Source organism: Prionailurus viverrinus, chromosome B4 (assembly GCF_022837055.1).
Source record: "Prionailurus viverrinus isolate Anna chromosome B4, UM_Priviv_1.0, whole genome shotgun sequence".
NCBI lineage: Eukaryota > Metazoa > Chordata > Mammalia > Carnivora > Felidae > Prionailurus > Prionailurus viverrinus.
The window spans coordinates 79,580,649-79,604,239 of record NC_062567.1 but is presented as its reverse complement, the minus strand read 5'-3'; the positions used below and the strand labels follow the sequence as shown (position 1 = coordinate 79,604,239).

The following is a 23,591-nucleotide window of genomic DNA, read 5'->3' as shown; positions in this document are numbered from 1 at the left end:
TGCTGTTTTATGTTCTTGCTTCTGGGAGAGTCTGTATCATTTACAGAGTGGAGGTATACAGAAAGGAGGTGTACCATTTACTTAACAGATATCCCAGTGGGGGGAAAAAGTCATTTTATTTAGATGAGGCACTTTCAATGTATGTGTTTGTGGTGGTGGTAGTGGGGTGTGTGTGTGTGTGTGTGTGTGTGTGTGTGTGCACGCACATGTGCATGGCGAATAGTGGAAGTGGTGCAGGATAATAAATATTTTGAGGGTGAAGGAACACTCTCCTGAGCTGGCAGGAGGGTGTGGCAGCAATGTACAGAGCCTAGGAGTAGAGTCCAGGGATGAAGAGGTGGGTTCAAGGCTGGCTTGGAGGCTGAGGTGTCCCCTTCAGCACAAGAAGCCAAAGAAATTGGAGGAGCGAGGGGGTGGGCCCACAAGCATGGGCATCTGGTTCTTGTGGGTGATCTTGATCTGGAAGGGAAGGGGGCATGTTCAGAGGTAGGACCTGGTTCTTTGGGGCTGGAGCAGTAGAGATTTTGGGGAAAATCTATGGAGTTCAGAGGGGTTACCAGGGTCCTAGAGAGGCCATGGCAGGAAGGCCAGGGGCTAAGAAATCAGGATTTGGGAGGAATGGTTCACAGGGGAACTTCAGACATTGGGAAAGGGTAGAGAAGCGATGGAATGGAGATTTAGGATCCATGAAGCCTGAGGGTTCAATTCTGAGCAGGCATAGGTAATACTCACTGTACAGGGTGTCTGCATCCAGGGTTCTCCATCAATTTGCATGGGAAGGGTTTTTGTGGTGCTGTGGGAGGCCAAGGCAGATTGGTGGAGATTTCTTTACCAACTGAATACCAAAACTCTTTCTTGGCTTGGTTTTGAGACCCTTTGTTACTGAGGAAAATCTCCTAGTACAGCTCCTCCCTACCATCCCCATGACCCTTCTGCTCTCCTGGCCCTACTCCTTCCCTCAGAGCCCCTGGCCAGAGTTTTCCTTACTGGAAGGTGATTTCAGAGCACTTGGCCAGCCGATGTCCAGCATTCTTGAGCTTGGTATAAATCTGGCCCATCTCAATTGCACCCTCCAGCCCTACCACTTCCAGCCGCTTGTCGCTTAGGTCTGGAGGTGGGAAGCAAGGAGATAAGGTTTGCAGAAGCAGGGTGCCTCCAAAGGGAGCCACACCTTCCTCTGGGTCCTGCCCACTCAGTTCCCAAGGCTGCTCCTCTCACCTGGTACACAGGTTTTCAGGATATCAGGGTCGGTGATGACTTTAGCTGCAGCGCCCAAGGCCTGGTTGATCCCATGGATATCTCCATGGGGTTTCTTCGTATCACCCCAGAGATTGGAACCACCATGCATGCTAGGGATGTTCAGCACTGCGATGCCTTCTAGGGACAGGTTGCTCAGATCCAGTGGTTTCCCACAGATCTGAGAAGGGGGAGAGCACAAATCATGGCATAATCATGGATGTGAGCCCTCCCTCCACCAGATGACAAACTGCGAAGGCCAGGAGTTGGAGGTTTACAAAGGGTGGCAGGAAATAGGTCCCACCATGCATGTGCCTGGTGGCACATGCCACCTGGGAAATCGGGATTGGACAGCTGGGAGGTCAAAGTACATGTTCAAGAATAGGGGAAGTTTCTGAAGGTTCCTGTGGAGGGGGAAACAAAGTTATAAGAAGCTGAAAAGCATGTAGGATCGGGTCTCATCACACCTACCTCAACTGTTAAAGACTCCTCCAGCCTTTTGCATGTTGAGAAGATGGATTCAGAAGTGGCGAATTCGAAATACCATAGCTTGTTCTTCATTCTGTATCAGACCCGAAAGAAGGCCCAATAGGGAGAGGACAAGTTACACAAGTGTTGGCAGAAGAAGGCTAAGAGACAGGGAAAGACATCAACCTCTCAGGGAAAGGATGGCCTTGGTTGAGCAGCTTCCTAGAGGTGCCACTGCCTATCTACGTGCTCTGAGTCAAACTTGGCCAGGAGCGCCCAAGTGGTTCAGTCAATTAAGCATCCTACTTTGGCTCAGGTCATGATCTTGTGGTCCGTGAGTTTGAGCCTCACATCAGCCTCTGTGCTGACAGCTCAGAGCCTGGAGCCTGTTTCGGATCCTCTGTCTCCCTCTCTCTCTGCCCCTCCCCAACTTGCACTCTGTCTGTCTGTCTCTCTCAAAAATAAATAAACACTAAAAAATAAATTAAAAAAAAAAACAAACAAACCATGGGGTGCCTGGGTGGCTCAGGTGGTTAAGAGTCTGACTTTGGCTCAGGTCATGATCTTACAATTTTCGAGTTGGAGCCCCACATGGGGCTCTAAGTTAGGCTCTGTGCTGAGAGCTCAGAGCCTAGAACTTGCTTCAGATTCTGTGTCTCCCTCTCTCTCTCTCCCCCTCCCCTCCCTCACGCTCTCTCTCTCCTTCAAAAATAAATATTAAAAAAATTAAAAACAAAACACCAAAAAAACTTGGCCATAACCTGGTCCCTGCCACTGTGGATGTCCGCACCCACCCCCCTTTCCCTTACCTGCTGTTGAACTTCTCAGGATATTTCTCTCGCATGATGTGGAATCGGTGAGCAATAGAGGCATCCTGGGGGGAATTCAGGGCATGTAAGATCAGAGGCCTGCCTCTTCTCTCAGTACAGAATACTCTCTCTTTAACTTCCCCATTTGGCAGTAGTATGTCCCATGTTCTTTTCTTGCAGCTCACACCACTGTACCCCACCCCTCATTTCCCTGTGTCACAGCCCCTTTAACTTCTACCTTCTCTTTCTAACTAGCTCTAGCCTTTCCCTTCTTAACCCCTACTTCCTCCCTAGCCCCCATACCCCACTCCACTGACCACACCAATGGAGAAGTAGTTATTGATGATTTGAAAGGGGACTGGGTCACTCTTTTCTTCAGTTTGTTGAGGTATCACCTCCACGGACCACCGATCCATATGTACCACCTTACTCATCTCTAAATCCTTGAGGATCTTCCCCAAATTCTGTCCCTCATATCCTAAGGATGGGGAAGAAGATAGGTTAGTACTGAGCCCTGGGTCTCAGAGGGCCCTCTTCTTAGCTCCCAGCCCCACAACTTCCCAGAGATCCTCTGCCCTAGTTCTGCAGACCCTCCTAGCTCTAGCCAGTGAAGGGGCAGGGTGCTTGGTCAGAGCTCCCATGGGCCATTCTCTCTCTCTTTTTCTTTTTATGTAAGCTCTGCACCCAATGTGGGGCTCAAACTCATGACCCTAAGACCAAGAGTCGCATGCTCTATCGGCTGATCCAGCCAGATACCCCTCCCATGGACCAATCTTAAGGTCAGCCCCTTGCTGGCCCTTTTTTCCACACTGTCATGGAGAGTGAATCTTGCCAATGTATATGTGCATCTAACAATAACATCAAATTAGGGGTGCCTGGGTGGCCCAGTCAGTTAAGCATCTGACTTTGGCTCAGGTCATGATCTCACCATTTGTGAGTTTGAGTCCCATGTCAGGCTATGTGCTGACAGCTCAGAGCCTGGAGCCTGCTTTGGATTTTGTGTCTCCCTGTCTCTCTGCTTCTCCCCTGCTCATGCTCTGTCTCTCTCTCTCTCTCAAAAATAAATAAACATTAAAAAATAAAAAAAAGCAGTAACACCAAATTCATCTGAAAGATTAATAAAACAGCCAAGAAAATACAAACTTCTGGGGCTCCTGGGTGGCTCAGTCAGTTAGGTGTCCAACTTCGGTTCAGGTCATGATCTCATGGTTTGTGAGTTCGAGCCCCATGTCGGGTTCTGTGCTGACAGCTCAGAGTATGGAGCCTGCTTTGGATTCTGTGTCTCCCTCTCTCTCTGCCTCTCCCCCACTTGTACTCTGTCTCTGTCTCTCTGTCTGTCTCTCTTTCAAAAATAAAGAAAATGTAAAAAAAATTTTTTTTAAAAAGGAAATATAAACTGCTGAAAAAGATGAGTGATGAATAAGGATTCTCTTTCTCTCTCTCATGCTTCCTTTCCCTATTCTACCAGAGAGAACACAATATGAAGCAGTGGTATTTAAACACTGTGATACTGACACAGTGAATAGAATAAAAAGTTCAATACTAAAGAACAGAGTGTCCAGAAATAGACTCAAGTATATAAGTGAATTTAGTATATGATTACATTTCAAAGACATGGGAGAAAAGATAGATTATTCAATAAAAAAAGGTGCTGGATTGGGGCACCTGAGTGGCTCAGTCATTTGGGCATCCGACTCTTGATTTCAGCTCAGGTCATGATCTTACAGTCACGGGGTCAAGCCCTGCCTCATGCTCTGCACTGAGCTCACGCAGAGCCTGCTTGGGATTCTCTCTTTCCCTCTGCCCCTCTTCCCTGCTCTCTCTCTCTCTAAGATTAAAAAAAATAAGGTGCTGGATGTAGATGTCACTCTTTACACCAAAATTAATTCAAGATGGGTCAAATAATTTATTTAAAAATTTTTAATGTTTATGTATTTTTGAGAGAGAGAGAAAGAATGTAAGCAGAGCAGGGACAGAGAGAACGAGTGACACAGAATTTGAAGCAGGCATCAGGCTCTGAGCTGTTAGTGCAGAGCCCATGGGCTCGAACTCACCAACTGTGAGATCATGACCTGAGCCGAAGTCAGATGCTCAACCGACTGAATGACCCAGGTGCCCCAAGACAGGTCAAAGAATTTAAATGTAAAAAACATTGCCTGGGTGGCTCAGTCGGTTGAGCGTCAGACTTCAGCTCAGGTCATGATCTTACGGTTCATAGGTTCAAGCCCCACGTTGGGCTCTGTGCTGACAGCTCCAAGTCTGGAGTCTGCTTCAGATTCTGTATCTCCCTCCCTCTCTCTCTGCCCCTCCCCTGCTTGCACTCTGTCTCTCAAAAATGCATAAACATGAAAAAAATTTTAAATGTAAAAAAATGAAGCCGAATTTGTTCTAGCAGAAAACATGAGTGAATGTTTTTGTCCTCTTTGAGTGGAAAAGTCCTTTCTAAAGCATAATACAAAACAGGGAGCCAAAATGTTGAAGACTGATAAATACAATTATATTAAAATTTAAAACTTCTGTATGGTTAAACACACACCGAAAAAAAGATACAAACTGGGGAAAAATATCTACAGCACATATAACAGACTAACTTCCCCAACATTCAAAAAAATACTTATAAATCACCGAATCTAAAAAGTTAGTAGAATATGGGCAAATAACACAAATAAGCCAATCACAGAAGAAATACAAACGACCAATATGCACATTAAAGACACTCAGTATTGCTAATAATTAAAAGAAATGTGAATTAAAACAATTAGTTAACTTTTGTTGCCTATCAAATTGACAAAATGTATAGAGACTGAGAATACCAAGTGTTAATGAAATTATGAATAAGCCAGCACTCTTATTTGCTGTTAGTTGGAGCATAAATTGATCTTTATTTTTGGAAGGCAATTTGGCAATTTTTATCCAAATGTTATCCAATTTTATGAAAATACTTTGATGCAGCCATTTCACTTTTAGGATTTCTCTTATAGAAACAAACACACATGTGAACAGAGATGTGTGTACAAGGGTGTTTGCTGAGGTACTGTCTAAGACAGCACAAAATTGGAAACAATCTAAATGTCCTTCAGCAGGGGCAGGTTATGTAAATTTTGGCAAATTCATGCCAAGAAATAATGTGTAGCCATTGAATATAAAATGTAATCTGTGTGTACTAACATGGAAAGATCCCAAGACATATTATTTAATGAAAAAAGAAGTCCCAGAACAATCTCTGTAGTATGATCCCATTTATGTTTGTTTAAAAGTTGTGTGTGTATGTGTGTGTGCGTGTGTATGCATGCATGTAAAAACAGGAAAATGAGTGCAAGAAAAGAAACAGTGGTTATCTCTGGGGAGGCACATGGAATTTGGTGGGGAGTAGGGGGAGGAGACCTATATGTGAAAACATACCTTTTACTTTTAAAGTCTTTTACAATGAGAATGTACTGATATATTATTTGTGTAACTTTTATTTTTTTTTTTTTAGTGTTTATATATTTATTTTTGAAAGAAAGAGAGAAAAGCAGAGAGAGAGGGAGACAGAGAATCCCAAGCAGGCTCTGCACTGTCAGCTCACAGCCCCATGCGGGGCTTGAACTCACAAACTGTGAAATCATGACCTAAATTGAAATCAAGAGTCTAATGCTTAACCGACTAAGACACCCAGGTGACCCTCATTTGTGTAAGTTTTAAAAAGAAAATAACTAGTAAAATGTAAAATGTTCATACTCTTTGAGCTGGCAATTCTACTTCTAGAAATATTTCCTAGAGAAATGCAATGCTACTCTGTAATAAAAAGAGTGAGGTAAACCTGACTATATTGAAATATAAGGATAACCACGATGAATGGTTTAGTTAAAACAAAGAAGAAAAACATAATCAATAGAAAGATCTTTTTAAGTACATATGAGTATGTCTGGAAAGAAAAACATGGAAGAATAGATTCCAAAACTTTAGGAAGTAGATTACAGGGAACTTTCTTGGCATGTATATCTGAAATGTTTGAATTGTTTTTTACCACAATCATGTATTATTTTTGTAATCAGGGGAAAAAAACGATTAAAAAAAGTAAGTATCCACTTCCTCACATTCCACTGATAGTTCAGTTCACTGTAATTTGCCTTTCCCGATGCCACCCTGCTGAAACTGTTTTGGCAAAGATTGCCAATAATTCCTGCCAAAACCAACAGTATATCTTTAGTTCTCATTTTTAACTCATGAAACTCCTTACTTGGCCTCTAAAATACCATTCTCTAAGCTACAGAGGACCCTCTCTGACTGTTTCTTCTTAGTGTCTGTGGCAGGCAGAATAATGGTCCCTCAAATATGTCTGAATCCTTTTTCTTTTTTAAAGATTTTATGTATGTATATATGTATGAACATATATATGTATGTATGTAGTTGCTACACCCAATGTGGGGCTTAAAACTACAACCCTGAGATCAAGGTTGCATGCTTTACTGACTGAGCCAGCCAGGCGCCCCAAAGATGTCCACAGTCTAATCTCTGGAATCTGTAAACATGTTGCCTTACAAAGCAAAAGAGACTTTGCCAATGGGATTAAATTAAGTTTTTTTTTTTCTTTGTTTGTTTTTAAGTAAGCTCTGCACCCAACATGGGGCTTAAACTCATGACCTGGAGATCAAGAGTTGCATGCTGTACCAACTGAACCACCCAGGTGCCCCTAAATTAAGGATTTTTAAATGGGGGAGATTATCCTCGATTATCTGGGCAAGACCAATATAATCACAGGGATCCTTCTAAGTGAAAGAGGAAGGCGAGAAAGAAGACTCATGGAAAGGGATGTGACAATGGAAGCAGAGGTTGGAGTGATAACGTTGCTGGTTGGAAGCTGGGCCATGAACCCAGGAATACAGGCAGCTTCTAGAAACTGGAAAAGTCAAGGCAAAGAATTCTCTCCTAGAGCTTCTAGAAAAAACACAACCTTTGCCAATCAATACCTTGATTCTAGTGCAGTCGGACCTATTTGGATTTCTGACCTCCAGAACTGTAAGATGATAAACCTGTGTTGTTTTAAGCCACTGCTCATGGTGATTTGTTGCAGCAACAATAGTACACGAACACAGACTTCTTTAATAATGCATCTTCCTCTGCTTAACTGTTAAATAGAATGTTTTACTAGGATGTTCCATCCTTGTCCATCTTCTCTTTTCACCTCTTTCCTCAGGTAACTCATCTACTCTCAGGATGTCAATTACCTCCTAGAAACAGATGATTCTCAAATGTGTATCTTCCTAACATCTGTTTGTAACTACCCACCACACATCTCCATCTCCTCCACATGCTCCACTAGACACCTCAAGTTAACGTGCCCAAACTGAATTGATCTTCCTTAAACTGGTCCTCCTCCTGTATTCTCTATGTTAAATGGCATCCCACATGCTCAGTTCACAAACCTAGAAAATGTCCTAAGACTCCTCCACAACCCATTAGTTAAAAGTACTGTGGTTTCTACCTCATGAACTGCACTGCTGTTGCCTTTGCTTTGGTGTTCAGCATCTCTTGACCAGACTATTGCAATGTAGGTAATTTTCTATCCTGATTCCTTCCTCCAATCCATCCTCCACAAAGCTCCCACTGTAGTACTTCTTTCATCTCTTCTTCTTCGAGTCTTATGATTTTTTTCAATATCAACACAAATTTTCATTAGTGTGGTATTTATATCATTATTTCATGATTTAGATTGAATTGGCAGAAGCTTCTATGAGAGTCTCATTTGCAGAACGCACAGTGAAGACCCCAAATATACAATTTCAGAGGGTCTAATATTGTAAGTAAAACCAAAGATAGATATTGAAGATTTAAAAACTGGCTTGGGGTGCCTGGCTGGCTCAGGTGGTAGAGCGTGCAACTCTTTGTCTCGGGGTTGTAAGTTTCAGCTCTACACTGGGTGTAGAGATTGCTTAAAAATACAATCTTTAAACATAAAATAAAATAAAATATAAAATAAAATAAAAACTGGCTCCCAAAGCTGGTCATATAGTTTATATACAAGATTTAGATTATTATATACACTCAGAGAGGGGCGCCTGGCTGGCTCAGTTAGAGGGCATGCAACTCTTAGTCATGGGGTTGTGAGTTTGAGCCCCACGTTGGGTGTAGAGATTGTTTAAATAGATAAAACTTTAAAAAATAGAAATGTAAAAAACAGTATGAACTCAGAGATATTTTTACATTCTGAAATAATATTTTATATACACAGGAATTTTTATTATATAGAGAGAATGTAATTTATAGATATACCTATTTTCTCTTTGAGTTACATTTTTCATGAGTTCAAGTGTTCCCCATGGTTCAGGGTTTGCACATTCAAATGCCTCAGTGGCTAGAAAGGTAAAGTGAATGAGTGAATAGCAGGGAGCTAAAAAGTGGTGAACTGAAGAACATATGACCTACTCCTCAGAAATAACCAAAGTTTAAAAAATTTAACACACTTCCAGGCAAGCAATGCAAACAATATTAATCATTTCTGTAGGCCGTCTGCTCTCAGTCTCTGGCAGGGTAAAATTAAAAACTTCTCAGCACAGCATTCATGACCCTCCATAATCTGCACCCTATTCAACTCAGTCTTTCCCTTCCCCATTCCCCACCTTGCACTGCATATCCTAGTCATAATCAATGACTCACACTTTCCCTGACAGAGGCACTACCATGCTATTTGGTGGTCTTACACAACTCCTTCCGCCTAGAATGCTTTTCACTGTCCTTAGCAGTCCCCTATTCCAGAATCTTCTGCATGATCTCAGAGCTGGACTCTGAATCCAACAGCCTCAAACCAAGACACCTCAAACTCAACCTGTCCACCCTGGCCTCTTTATCTACCAATACCATCCCTCAAACTTTCTGTTTGAACGGAAAAAGAGACTAGAAATCAAAGACTATATTTAAGAGACTGTTGCAATTGACTTGGGAAGAAATGATTATGAATGAACGAATGACCTCTGATTAATTGGTTGATTGACTGAATGAATCATGGCCAAGTTCCCTGCTAGCTCCATCACTAAGCATCTGACTTAGCTCTTATACAATCTTTCTTATTCCCACATTGTCCTCCCCTACCTCCATATTCTTTGGTTCTCTGAGTCCTAAAAGTTGGTTGGGAAAAACAGAAGGATATTTTTAGGTACACAGGGAAGGGGACTGTCACCTCTGACCCTTCTAGGTTCAGACTGTGGTCCTTGCTTCTTCCAAAGCTTTCTTTCTTTGGGACAATCCACTTTGGTAACATCCCATCTGTGCCTCTCTTCTTCCCCAACGCTCTTTCTACAACAGATGCCTAGACACCTTATCCATGTGCTTTTTTCTTCCTACCCAACTCCCCCTAATTCCCGGGAAAACAATTTCTAATCACTTACCTCCTCCCCATCTTAGGCAACGAGCCAGATCATTTCCAGTGCCCAGGGGCAACACGGCAACAGGGGGCACAACTGGTAAGTTGGCTTTGTCTAGGGAGGCAGGTCAGGAGATGGATGGAGGGAGTTAGCTCTAGAAGGCCAATGCCCCGGTACCCTTCCCAGAGCCTCTCCCTGCACTGACCTATGGTTTCTAGAATCCAGCCTACTGTGCCATCTCCACCACACACCAAAATCCGGTAACCAGGAACATCTCTGAAGAATCTGAGCCTGAGATAAAAGGTAAGAGAGAAGATGAGGAAGGACAATAGGACCGAGGTTACCAACTCCTGAATGGGCAGATTACTTCTTATCTTTCATTCCTTATGACCCCCTTTCCCTTTGTCAAAAGACTTGTTTCTATTAAGGGCAGAAAAAAAAATACAATGGGGAAAGTTATAAAATTTTTTTTTTCAACGTTTATTTATTTTGGGGACAGAGAGAGACAGAGCATGAACGGGGGAGGGGCAGAGAGAGAGGGAGACACAGAATCGGAAACAGGCTCCAGGCTCTGAGCCATCAGCCCAGAGCCTGACGCGGGGCTCGAACTCACGGACTGCGAGATCGTGACCTGGCTGAAGTCGGACGCCTAACCGACTGCGCCACCCAGGCGCCCCATACAATGGGGAAAGTTATAGACGCTCCCCAGTGGTTAGGGAGAAACTGGTATCTATTTTGTTTTTAACATTTGTTAATGTTTATTTATTTTGAGAGAGAGATAGAGAGCAAGCCGGGGAGGAGGAGAGAGAGAGGGAGACAGAGAACCTCAAGCAGGCTCTGTTGCTGTCAGCACAAAGCCCAACATGGGGCTCAAACCCATGAACTGTGAGATCATGACCTGAGCTGAAACCAAGAGTTGGAGGCTTAACCTACTGAGCCACCTTTATGTTTTGAGAGCAGAGCAAAGATGAACCAGGGAAGTCAGAGATGGGGGATACCCAGTGATGCTAATAAAGGCAGGATTCTGAATTCTGGTTTCTTGAGGTCCCCTAGCCCTGCCCTTCCAACATGTACTCTTTTCTGCTCTCCCCAACATACACAAGCAGACACATACAAACACTGTGATATAGCCCCTAACCTATACTCACCCTGGCTCAGGACCATCTTTTAGGAGGTTGAACACCTGTCGAGGGTTTAGTAGATACTGGAATTTCCAAAGCACCCTGTGTGAGGGAAAAAGGAAAGTTCAAGGCGGGGGATGGATATTCTGTACTCTACCCTTTTGATGTCCTCCTCAAGTACATCCCCTCCATATACACAGAATTCCCAACCCCTGTCGGTCCTCCTTCCCCATCTTAGAAGACCCAGTATATCTCTTCTCACCTCTCTCCCTGCTTCCCGCCACTCTTAGGGTTGACAAAGACCAGAAGTGGGTGGGTGTTAGAAACAGGGTCAATCTGAATTTGGGGAAAAAACAAAGATAAGGAAAACAGGATTTTGTCAGAGTTAAGATAGACCCTGGAGACAGGGGCAGAAGGCTGACATTCCCCCACGATGCTTCCCCCTCCCCTACCACGGTGGGGCTTCTGCAGAACATGCACCATTCCCCAGGTTTCCCACTTAATTTCCTCCCATGAGGGCTCCAGCCAAGAAAAACCCACCCCCAACATGTACCCGCAGAGCCTCAAAGGTGCTCAAACTTAAATCATCTGTGGTCTTCTGGCTTGCTTTGTTAATTTTACGCTCCTGTCCAGAGGCCTAGAAAGGGAGGGAAGCAAAGGGAAGGAAAGCTGGATTGTGTGTGAATCCCTAAACAGATGAGAGTCTGACTTGAATCCTAAAAGGTATAGGCTCTCTGTTCTAAACGGCATGGTGTGGGGGGGGGGGGGGGGAAGGGGGGCGGGGGGAGGGCTTAAATCAGGGAAGCACCCTTCCTGCCCCCTCCTAGGCACTGCCCAAGGGTCTCACCAGGACGCTGGGATAGATGGAAGATGGAGGCAGGATGTGATCCCGGAGCAGCCCACAGTCACACTCATGACCCATGGTTTGCAGGCAGTCATCATGAATCTGAAAGACAAGGTGGGCATGCAGACATCATGGAGAGAACCCCAACACCTCTCAACTTGAGGGCCTAGTGCTGGAAAGAGAGCCCTTGGGAGCAAGGGCAACGGTGGCTGCCAGGAAGATGCAGTCAGGGAGGCCAGTGCAGAGAGGGCAGTTTAGGAAGGGGCCCCAAGGCATAGGCTGAAGGACAGCTCCCAAACTGACCTCTAGGTGGCACCACACACAATGCAGTCCGACCAGACTGTGGTAAATGCGGATCTTTTTCTGACAGCGGTCACATCGGCCAGACTCACAGCCTCCTCTCACCCACACATGTGATTGGACCTTGGGGAGAAAGGCAATCCCTTGTCTGAGAGAGTCTGAGCAGAGACTAGTGGAAGGGCTTGAGGGCAGCAAGTGGCCAAGGCCTAGGGCAAGGGCCAGGATGCAGGTGGTAATGGGGTGGTTATGGGATCACTCACACCAATGTCCTTCCGGGACTTGGCATAGGTGCTGACTTCACAAGGCAAGGCCTTCATGGCACACTGGTCATGAACGACGTACTTACAGACTGGGCAAGAAGGAAGAAGGTCAGAGCCTTAGCTGCAGCCCCTCCCTCTATTTCCTCCTTACCTGGGTGTAAGGCGGGATCATTCACTGAAACAAGACGTATAAGCCCTTGCTGTGAGAGTGTGGTAGAGAATTAAAGTTTGAGGTGGGGGCTCACCTCCAAGACCCGTGCCTTTTTCTCACTCTTCCCCATAAAAAAGCAATTGCTACCACATGCCTACCCCCACTCTTTCCAAATGCCAGGAACTCAGCTGAAAGATGCAAAGGAGGCCCAGATTTAATAAATAATAATAATAATAATAATAATAATAATAATAGCAGCTAATTTTTACCGTAGACTCAATAATATGTACACGCACCTTGTGAACTACTCTTCGTGCATCAACTTATGTAATGCTCACAATTACCTCATTTTTAGTTTAAAACCTCATTTTAAATTGAGGCTTAAAGAAGTTATGTGGCTATGTCGTACACCTTAAACTAACGTAACATTATGTGTCAACTGTATTTCAAGAAAGAAAGAGAAAAGGAAGGAAGGAAGGAAAGAAAGAAAGAAAGAAAGAAAGAGGAAGTGTATGGCTTTCCCACATAACTAGTCAATGTCAGAACCCAGGATTCAAACCCAGCTCTCTCTAAGTTCAAAGCACCATGTCCTGCAGATAGCCAGGGTGCCCCTCTGCTCCCACACTCCCAGGCCCCATCACTCACGGTTACAGCTCAACCCCTGTTTGCCAAGACCAATGCTTGACTCGCACAGGTTGCAGTAGACTGGTCGGGGGAACCTCTTGGGTCTCCACATGTGTTGCCCATTGTCCTTCAGAGTCTGGGAGGGCACAACAGATGTAAAGAGTGTCTAAGCCCTTAGAGGGCCAGCCTCTGGCAAACACATCCCAGAGCAGCTATCCTACCCATCCTCACAAGTCTCTCCTACTCACCATCTCCAGACCCAGTAGCACTAGCAGTGGCACAGTGGTGGCCCCAGCCCGGAGCCACTCAGCTAGGGAGACAGAGCCGCTGCCATCATAGTCAATCTCTTTCATCATCTCCTGAAGAATCTGAGCAGAGAATGGAGGGGACTTTTAGTGTGAATGGACTCTCAGATCTGACACCTCTTGGTGCTGCCCCCTAGGCAATCCAGCCCACTGCTATCCTAGCCCAGGGAACCGAGCTGCCTGTCAGAAAAGGGGTAAGGTAGATATAGGACTCACCAGGGAAAAGGCACAAGGAAGGACATTAAGGAAAAACCGCCTTACCGGCCTCAGCTCAGACACATCCCAATCCAGGTATTCAGCTACTCGCATCATCTGTATGATGATTCTGTCCACTTCCTGGGGGCCAAAAGGTAAGAGCCACAGCCATATCCCACCTCCTTACCACCATTCAACTCTTCTCTAGAAATCAGGGTTCCTGGGTTCCACCCCGAGAGCCACCTCTCATTCTCAGGTGTCTCTGCCAAGTAAACGAGTGTCTATGTGTTTTGGTATGTTTGCAAGGCAGCCCCCAATTCATGTCTCTAGCCTCTACTTTTAGGAGGCAGGAGCTGGGGACCCACTCCCAAATTTAGTCCTGGAGGATTTGACTTATCCCTCTAGCTTCCTCTGCTTCTTAAGGATCTTGGAAGAGTTGGGACGGGAGGGCACAGACAAATGGACACATACTCCCTTGGCCAGCATACAGGTCCCCCAACTCACTGAGCTGTCCAGGATCCCATTTCTGTCCGTGTCGTACAGCTTGAAGGTGACTGTGGGGTGTTTTAGGGGGGCCAGGGTCAGTTTGTGAGGGATACCAAAAAAATTAATAACAGAATACAGGAATAATAAAGACATGGGAGAGAACTTTTAGATGAAAAGCCCAGAGCCTGGTGCTGGGACTGAGAAAGGAGACAAAAAAGGAGGGGAAACAGGCCTGGATTCCACTCTTGGTGAATCTAATTGGGGAGACAACACGCACCTCCCACAACCCAAGAACACCCCCAGGATACCCACATTAAAACATACAGGACATGGGAACTGGGATAACTATGATAGATGGCATTAGGTATAGGAGTCTGGGGGAACAGAGGAAATGGGTCCATTCTCTGGCCCCATCTTTGTCTGGCCCCATCAGCCCTTAGGAATCCTGAAAAAATAGGGGAAAGAAGGCTGGAGAACACCTCCTCTTCCCTCTCCTTTCTTCCCCTCTTCCAGTCCAGGATTACAACTCACATTCTAGCTTGTCTTCTGGCCGGCCACCCTCCAGAAGGGAAAAGTAGCAGGAGACATCACTGAGACATACCAGATCTGGTTACAGAAAGTACAGCATTTCTGAGGCTGGGGCTCTCTCCACCGTGGCTCTTCTCTTTGCCTTTGTTCCAACTCTTCCCTTTAACTTTCCTCCCTCCAGTTCCCAGACCAGCATGGCTATCCTCTACCTCTCTTCCCCAACCCTGCCCCCAACACGTGACTCAGTTCAACTCTCACCCCGACACTCATACTAATTTCAGTTTTCTTTTGGAAGCCCAGCCCTGTCCCACCTACATGATCATACCATTTTTCACAGTGTCTTCTAAACAGTGACCCGTCTTGAAGGATTCAAACAGTGCCAGACTTAGGTGATTGGGAACATTATCTGCTTCCAGATAGACTTTCAAAAATTGCTGGAATCCCTTGTACCCAATGGCCTATGATGAGAACAAGCATTACCCTAGGAAGTATGCAGGATGGGAGTTGAGGACTGAAGAATTAGGAGTAGTGAGGACAGAGACAGTAAGTTGCAGAGCCAAGAAGCATCCAAGGCAGAAATATAGTTTCTTCTCAAGGCTGAGTACTGAATCAGAATCTCTTGCTTTGTCCTATAGCAATAGCTGTAGTAACAGTGGACACAGGGGTATCTAGAGGGAGGATAGCAAGGGGTGGGCCCAGAATAATCACTGGAAATTGGGGATCCCAGTGGGGTAACAAAATCAAAGATGGGAGGGGTTGGTCAAGGAGAGGATTTCCCAGATGTCACTCACATCTCCTTGGAGATATTCAGCCATTTCGCCATCCTCAAAGAGCTTTAGGACATCACTGACCTTTTGGGTGGAGTCTAGGGTGTGAAGAGGATGAAAGAAGTGCATTAGTCTGGTTTGGTTCTCCCTGCCCTCTGCCAGAGTCCCACCCAGACATCCAACAGGAAAAAAAGAGTCAAGTAAGATAAAGAAAGAAGAATTCCAAGAAGAAACACAGAAATGCACAGAGAAATACCGCGAGGATAACATTTCAGATGCTCCAGAGTGGTACCTCTCTTTACATCTTTTCTCTGAGACTTGGGGCAGGCTGTTAAGGTTCAGAGAAGGTGGGTAGAAAGCTGAGACCACAGATGTCTCCCCATCTCTCTCTCCCCCCTTTCCCATGCCTATGGCTGGCTTTGGGCTGCTGGGGAAACTCGGGGAAGCAGGGATGTGGAGCAGGGATTCTCTGGGCTAAGTCTGCTGAACTTGAGGACTGAGAGGAAGACTCACATTCCATGTACTTCTGCAGCTGGGCAAAATCACTGGGGCTTATTTGGCCCCTCTCCTTGGCCATCTTTCTTTTATTCTGAAGGAGGGCCACAAAGATGACTTGGTAATACCTCTGCCTGGACCTCTGCTTCCAAGGGTAACTCTGGAGGGAGATGGCAAGAGTATGTGGTGGGAAGAGCCAGCTGTCTTCGTCTTTGCTTCTGTCTGCTCCGTTCATTGTCCACTCCTACTCTTATTTCTGTTCTTTCCTTTTCTCTGAGTCCCTCCCCAGTCTCTTCCTTTCCCCGTGTACCTCTCCCATGTGTCTGTCTCTCCCTTACAGAGTCTGTCCTATGTCTCTGTTTCTCTGACTCATCTCTGACTCTTTCCCCTCCATTTCTGGATCCTTCTCCAGCTTTCTGATTTCTCCCCCAATCTGTCCCAATCCATCTCCCACTCTCCCCACACACTCATTATCCTCCCCCCACCCTCCCCAACTCCCACTCCTCCACCCCCCCCCCCCCCATCGCTTTCCCAGTCTATGTATGTCTCCGTGGGTGTGTCCCTGTCCCTCTCCTGTTTCTACCCTTTCTCCCACCACCCCCAGTCTTTGCAGTCTCTTCCGAGCCCGCTCCCTCTCCCATCTCGCATCCCTCAGTCCCGGCCCTTCTGCCTTTCCGGCTGTTCCCACAGCGGCTGTGGCACGCCTCCCCGGCCACGATCCCATCTTGCTCCGCCTCCGCCTCGGCCTCGGTCCTCAGCACTACTCAGCCGCCCACTTCCCGAACCACCCACGCCCCTCAACGACCTCTAGCGCTTTTGACGCGCGACACAGAACCAGCTCTGGCCGTGTCCCCAGCCCTGGCCCCGCCTCGCCTGAGTCCCGTAGAGCTCTATTGGGGAAGGGCGGGGACCCCAGGCTGGCGCGCGACTGGAAGGAGGTAGAAGTCTCTGAACATCTATCCGTCTGGCCTCCCAGTTCTAGGAGGGTTGAGCTGAGTGCAGGAGTCTCAGTTTCAGGTTTTTCCTTACACCCTGCTAGATTACCAGTGTTTAGGGAGCCCTAACTTACAGCCTTGGGACCCAGGGACCCTCACGCGGATCATGCTGACCACTGACAACAAGGGCCAAGTCGCAGAGGGCAACTTGGCTTGAAGATTCAATAACAGCAATAACAGTTATATCTTACATTAGTATAGTATAGCACTGTCTAGGAGTCAAGCAAAACTAGGGTTAGTCATATCTGGGTCCCATCCTTAGATCTGATACTGCTGTGTGATTTGGACAAATTATATCTGTAAAATGGGAAGAATGATACCTATCTGTCACAGTTGTGAGTATGAAGTTAAATCCTGTATGAAAAGTACCAGTGTTGGGGCGCCTGGGTGGCGCAGTCGGTTAAGCGTCCGACTTCAGCCAGGTCACAATCTCGCGGTCCGTGAGTTTGAGCCCCGCGTCAGGCTCTGGGCTGATGGCTCGGAGCCTGGAGCCTGTTTCCGATTCTGTGTCTCCCTCTCTCTCTGCCCCTCCCCCGTTCATGCTCTGTCTCTCTCTGTCCCAAAAATAAATAAAAACGTTAAAAAAAAAAAAAAAGTACCAGTGTAACACCTGCATATAGAAGGCCTACAAGGGGCGCCTGGGTGGCGCAGTCGGTTAAGCGTCCGACTTCAGCCAGGTCACGATCTCGCAGTCCGTGAGTTCGAGCCCCGCGTCAGGCTCTGGGCTGATGGCTCAGAGCCTGGAGCCTGCTTCCGATTCTGTGTCTCCCTCTCTCTCTGCCCTTCCCCCGTTCATGCTCTGTCTCTCTCTGTCCCAAAAATAAATAAACGTTGAAAAAAAAAATTAAAAAAAAAAAGAAGGCCTACAAGAAATGGTAGTTCTCACTGCACTAACAATTATAATCAAATCCCATGAGATAAGAAATTACTGGTAGAGCCATTCCACACACGAAGAAACTGGAGTTTGAAGAGGTTGGGACTTCCCAAGGCAGGTGGTAAGTGGAGGAGTCAAAGCTCTACCCCAAGAACCACATGATGGGGCCCCTGCCTCTCCCTGTCCTCCTCTTGTTCTACTCTCCCCTCCACATACTGCCTTCTTCTAATCTCACTGCCCTCCTTTCTGTTCCTTAAGCCAAGTTCTTCCCTGCTCAGGGCCATGAGACTTACTGTTCTCTCTGCCTAGAACATCCTTTCCCTTCTTGGCAGAGCTGACTTCTTTGCCTAAGCTGAAATGTCAGCTTCTTCAAGAGACCTTCCCTGATCATTCTCTCCTAAAGTAGCCCCCCTCCTTTGCAACAGCACTCTCCTTTGTTCCCTTCATAGTACTTATCGCACACAGAAATTTTCTTGCTAATTTATTTGCTTCTTTGTTTACTGTTCCCCTTCCACAAGGGCAAGAACTTGTAAATTCCACAAGGGCAGGAACTTGTCAGTGTTGTTCACCACTATATCCCCAATACCTTGACCGGCACTCAGCATGTTGTAGGTGCTCCATATTGGTTGCACAAATAGTAGTATAAAGTTAGGGAGCCATATGTTGGAAATGCTAGTCCAAATATGGTTAAATGGGATTCCATAGTGTCCGTCCTGACAGGGGAATATGAAACAATTTGGAACACATTTAGGAGGTGCTTGGTAGATATTTGTTAAATGAACGAATGATGCTAAAAAGCACTTATTGTGGCACTCCATCTAGGGCTCCTGCCTCCCCTTTGCCCACTCATTTAGGGTTAGTTGGGTAAGGCTCAAGGAGGCAGTTAGGGCCTACAAGAATTTCCTTTCTGATGGTGCAAGAATCTTCTCTGCAGCCTCTGCCCTTGGGACATCTCTGCTGTCCCTGTCTATGTAGTATACCATTCCTGTTCTGAGGTTCTCTGGGAACAATAAGAAGGGAGTTCTGGGACACTGATATTCTGGGGAAAAGGACTCCACCCATCTGGCTCTTTTCAATGACTATAATCCAACTTCTATTGCCAACAGATCTAATGAATACATAATAGTGTTAGGGTTAATTGGGCCTGTATGGCTTAATTAGCCTCTCTGATTACCCCTGGGGATTCTTAAATGGCTCCAAGATTCTAGGAAATGAAATCTGAGAGAGAAAGTGACAAGGAGAGAGCAAAGGAGGGATGATGAACAGGAAAGAGAACATGTCTCTCTTTTCGCAATGACCCTTCCTAGCCCCCCCCCCCATCTTACATGTAGTTTTTAGTACAGCTTAAGAGAATGGATGTTTTAATTATACAGGCATGGATTAGAATCCTAGCTCTTGGGTGAGTTATTTCATCTTCCTGAACCTGTTTCCTCATTGGTAAAATGGGTACATAGAGAAATCAGTCACAGCATGGAGATTAAGTAAGATAATACATGCAATATACTTAGCAAACAGCATGGCACAGAAGAAGAACTCAGTAAATGTTAGCTATTCTTGTTGTCATTGCTGTTATTGTTGTTGTTGTAGTTATATGAGGGTGGTACACAGAGAAACACATCTGGAAATTAGGAAAAATGATGTCGTTGACACAGGAAGGCATAAATTCTAAGGACTCCCAGCAGCAGTGAAGCCCAGTTGTACACTTGCCCTTATTGTGTCATTTCAGGCACAGACATGTAGTATTAGGATACTGCACTTTGCCTTTGGGAGGGTGAGGAGGTGGCGAGAAACTAGACCATCAGGGTCCAAAGATACCTCTGGGCTGGGACCTTGGACATAAGGGCTCCTGGTATCTTTTCAGTTGTCCCCTTGACTTCCCTCACTGAAAGTTTGGCTGCCCCTGTTGCCGAATCGCAATAAACTATAGGATCCTGGACCCTAGAGCTGGAACAAATCCAATTTTGTCCTACCTGCTCCATACTAACCCCGAGGCTATAACCTGGGCTAGTCTAGGCGAATGCCAGGGCTGGGAGGGTGGGGTCGGTCTGCTGCCCGCCTGCCAGCTCTTTGTGACTCACCCTTCCCTTCCCTCCCCTGGCTTCCCTGCCCGCCCCTACCAACCTGGGGTGAGAAAGTAAGTTGACTTGGAGGCAGAGAATCCTAGAACATCTTCAGAGCTGGGAGGTACCAACTCTCACATTTTACAGAGCAAGAAACTGAGGCCCAGTCAGAGAGCCACTCTCGCAGGGACACCCAGACTCTAGACCTCCATTAAATCTCAGAGCCTCTGTTTTCTAGATCTTATTTTAAACAGTAAACACTAAAATTGCTGGTAACCAAGAGGTACATATGATCTCCAAGGCCAGTGCAAACATTTAAAATTTCCTTTTTCACTTCAACATTCATCACTCCCATTTCAAGTCATATAGATTTACCATTACTGAAGAATGAGCTATGTCCCCAGAACATTCAGGCTGACCCAGCAAGGAACCCCAAGCAGCAAGCCCAGGCCTGATTACCTAGACTTCTGAATCCCTTAACCACACCAGGGCCTGCACCCTCCTCCTCTTTCCCAGGACTGACAGAGGGTCTATTCTTTCCTGCCCATCCCTGCTACAAGTCAGTGCCCCCTGCCCCCCAAGGAATCATTTGGCTTGAAGTCCCAAAATTCGGTAAGCCTACATACATCTTGCAGATGGGAGTGTTGCCTGATTAAGGGGTGGTGTGTGTGTGTGTGCGCGTGTGTACACGCGCGCGGGAGCCCGCATGTGTCAATGTGTAGTACAGGAGGAAGTTACGATGTTGGCATGGTTGGGGGATGTGGGCTCAAACGTTCTGAGGCTGAGGAGATGCCCAGTAATAATCACATTTCTTCCTCAGTGAGGTTCATTTCCCCCCATTTAAAGGTGAAAAGTGGGATTCAGATCCAGGTAGTTTCAGAAACTTCCCGGTAACAGGTGTGGAAAGGACGGGGTGGGAAGTTGGGGACCAGGAGGCCAAACAAGAATCCTTCTGCACCCATGCAGTGTTGTGAAGGTTCCAAAACGGACTTTGCTTCCATTCGGGTCCCCAGGAGCCGAGCTTCACCATCCCTCCGAATGAGCAGGAGGGATGGAGGGGAAGGTCTGGGGGAGACGCTGCCTGCTGGGCTCTGGCCCATTCTCCCGCTGCCCCCCGAGTCCTGGCGCAAACCCTTCTAGCTACCCGCTCCAGCTGTCAGGCTTCCTCCTTCTCGGCCCAGCAACCCTACCCCAGCCCGAGCAGCGGCCCCTCCCGCGGCCCCCGCCCCCTCCTGCTCCGGTGGGAGGGAGGGAGGCGCGGGGGGCTCGCGGGGTCTCTACCTTGCCTGCGGAGGGCGCGCGGTGGGAGCTGAAGCGCGGCGCGGGAGCTGGAGCCCGAGCTGGGCTGGAGGGGACGGACCAGGCAGGCGCGGCTGCCGCGAGGCCGCCCCGTTCCTGACGACACAGCTGCCCGCCCCCGACCCCGGCCGGCCCGCCTGCGCCCAATCCCGGCGCCCCCAACTCCGGGAACTCCAGTCTGGAGAGGTCCCTGTTTCCAGCTCGCCAAGCCTGATCTTCCTACCTCCCCAATATCTATAGGGCTCTGGTCTGCGCCACTTTCTCCACATCCTGCGCTTCTCATCTTCCCGCCTCGGGACAGCTCGGTTTCTATCCATCTGCCCTTTTTTCTAATCATTCACAGCCTCTCCCCTCATCCCAACCCTGGGAGGCCAAGATAGGGGGCGGGGCCGATGATGGCACAGCTTGGCAGCGGCACACCTAGGAGACGTCTAACCCTCTCCCAGTTGCTGCCATCCGGGGGACTTCCCTTCCCAACTCTTTTCCATCCACCATTGACCGAATTCATACTCAAAAGATCCCACAGCAGCAAGCCCAGAGTCCCAGACTCTACATCCTAACACATGGGCTCCCTCCTCCCATGGGCTCTGCACTGCTTAACAGTGTTTGAGGCCTACCTTTACCTCTAGTTTCCTCACCTCCCTAAAACCCAAACCCCAGATGGCTCAGACTTGTTTTCCCCAATGTAAGTACACCTCCTTGTCTCAAGACTCACGGCCTTCCCTTAATTCTGGGGTGGTTTAGGTGCAAAGAGAACTCTGGTCTGTGTCCACTCTTTCTCCATGCCCTAACCCTCCCATTTTACCTGCTGGCCCTGGCAGGTGGTGTAGAAGGCCCTGGCCAAACGTAAGGTTGAAAGAAGATCCTTTCAGCAGTTCCTGTCTGGAAACTTCTGAAGTTAAGGCTCTTAGGGCAGCATGGATGATGGTGAGGCTGGTAGTGCAAGGGAGATAGAGGCCTAGGACTAACTGGTAGGAACTGGGGACCCAGGCATCCTGCTCCTTGGCCCCGCCCCAACCCAGGCTAACCCCTCCTAACCCTCATTGAAGTAGGGCACAGTAACAAGGGCTTGATTTCCTGGAATCTTTCCTCTTAACAGCTGGTGGTAGAAGAGAGGGGGAGGGGAAAGCTCTGACTGGAAGCCTGTGCGTGTGTGGTGTATATATGTTGTGTATGTGCGTGCGCGCGCGCGCGCACACACACACACACACACACACACACACACACACACACACACAGTATATACATACTTTTGGTGGGGGTTGGAGAGAAGGAATGAATACATGAGGCCCTCTAGTGGAAACAGAGGGATCTAAGCAGTTCTTGCTTGTTTCCAGACAGGCTTGTTGGAAGAGAGTCCTCCATTTTTATCAGAAATATAGCTGCTGAGTAACAGGGTTTGGGAGTACTGTTGCATCTGAAAATCTGAGGGAGATGAAAGGGATTGGAGAAAGTCTGTCTCTCTGCTCCTCCTGTCTCCCAGTCTTAAAAAGACAAGGGGCCTGCCACTCCCCATCCTTTATACACCCCCCCTTTTTTTTCAATATTTTATTTTTAACTAATCTCCACACCCAATGTGGGACTTGAATTTACAACCCCAAGACCAAATGTTGCATGCTCCACCCACTGAGGCAGCCAAGCACCCCTATCTCCCCTTCTTATACGACCTCTTTAGTCATAAGGAGTCAAGAGCACTTTTGAAGGCCCATTATGCACCAGGTCCTGTACTTAGTTCTGTAGGACAGCCAAAGACACAGCCCAGCTTAAGGACTGCACCAATGAGTAGCTTGGGTGTGTGTGTGTGTGTGTGTAAAGCCTTATGACTCTAAGCCATCATAAACAAACAACATAAGAAAGCACAAGTCCCATACTACCTTTTCCAGTTTTCTGCTCCTGGACCCTTCATCTAGAAATTCTGGAATGATACCAAGCCTAAGGCACTCAGCTTTCCTTGCAAATATCACTAGCAGTGATACCATCCTACATATGACCTGTGTTTTTCATTCCATCATCCTCAGTTATGTCCTTGTTTGAAGTTAAATTGTTCCTCTAAAGACCTCTTTTTTTCGGAGACTTCAAAGTGGAGCATAGGGTGATCTCTAATAAGGAATAAAGTGAAACAGTCATACTCTAGGCTTCTTTGTGTCTTCTTTAGGATCTCTACTCCATCATACCTCATCAGTTATTGGTGGGGATGGGAGGGGAAGAAAGGCCCAGAAACTTCTAAGGAGGAGGCGTATAATGCCTACTGTTCCAGGTGCTCATTTCTTTAACCAACCACATCATAAAAATCAGAAAGAAAGAAACCGCAATGAACAAAGGAAAAGGAAAAAACAACAGCTTTGTTCTCCCCAGGCTCTTCTTTCTCCTCTTCCTTCTCAGGGTGTATGTGTGTGTGGGGGGGAGGGGGGGCACATCCGGGGCCCAGGGC

At 46.9% G+C, this 23,591-nt stretch overlaps 1 protein-coding gene across 4 annotated transcripts; it reads right to left on the bottom strand.

The window, feature by feature from the left end:
• Nucleotides 1-97: 97 nt before the first annotated feature.
• DGKA (diacylglycerol kinase alpha) lies at nucleotides 98-22,164 on the bottom strand. 4 transcript variants are annotated; one of them, XM_047867710.1, is made up of 24 exons: nucleotides 21,966-22,164; nucleotides 15,951-16,092; nucleotides 15,462-15,535; nucleotides 14,996-15,128; nucleotides 14,674-14,748; nucleotides 14,161-14,210; nucleotides 13,723-13,797; nucleotides 13,405-13,524; nucleotides 13,178-13,292; nucleotides 12,382-12,470; nucleotides 12,125-12,244; nucleotides 11,825-11,923; nucleotides 11,531-11,614; nucleotides 11,240-11,313; nucleotides 11,005-11,079; nucleotides 10,062-10,147; nucleotides 9,881-9,970; nucleotides 2,831-2,991; nucleotides 2,514-2,578; nucleotides 1,708-1,798; nucleotides 1,219-1,417; nucleotides 988-1,108; nucleotides 733-793; nucleotides 98-459 (listed from the first exon to the last, which is right to left on the bottom strand). In XM_047867710.1, the coding sequence occupies exons 2-24, from the start codon at nucleotides 16,012-16,014 to the stop codon at nucleotides 376-378; spliced, it is 2,205 nt and encodes a 734-aa protein (XP_047723666.1). In that variant the 5' UTR covers nucleotides 16,015-16,092; nucleotides 21,966-22,164; the 3' UTR covers nucleotides 98-375. The 4 variants fall into 4 exon arrangements, with proteins under 4 accessions (XP_047723666.1, XP_047723667.1, XP_047723665.1 ...); XM_047867711.1 differs by lacking the exon at nucleotides 21,966-22,164 and adding an exon at nucleotides 21,143-21,289; XM_047867709.1 differs by lacking the exon at nucleotides 21,966-22,164 and adding an exon at nucleotides 16,603-16,692.
• Between the last annotated feature and the right edge of the window lie 1,427 nt (nucleotides 22,165-23,591).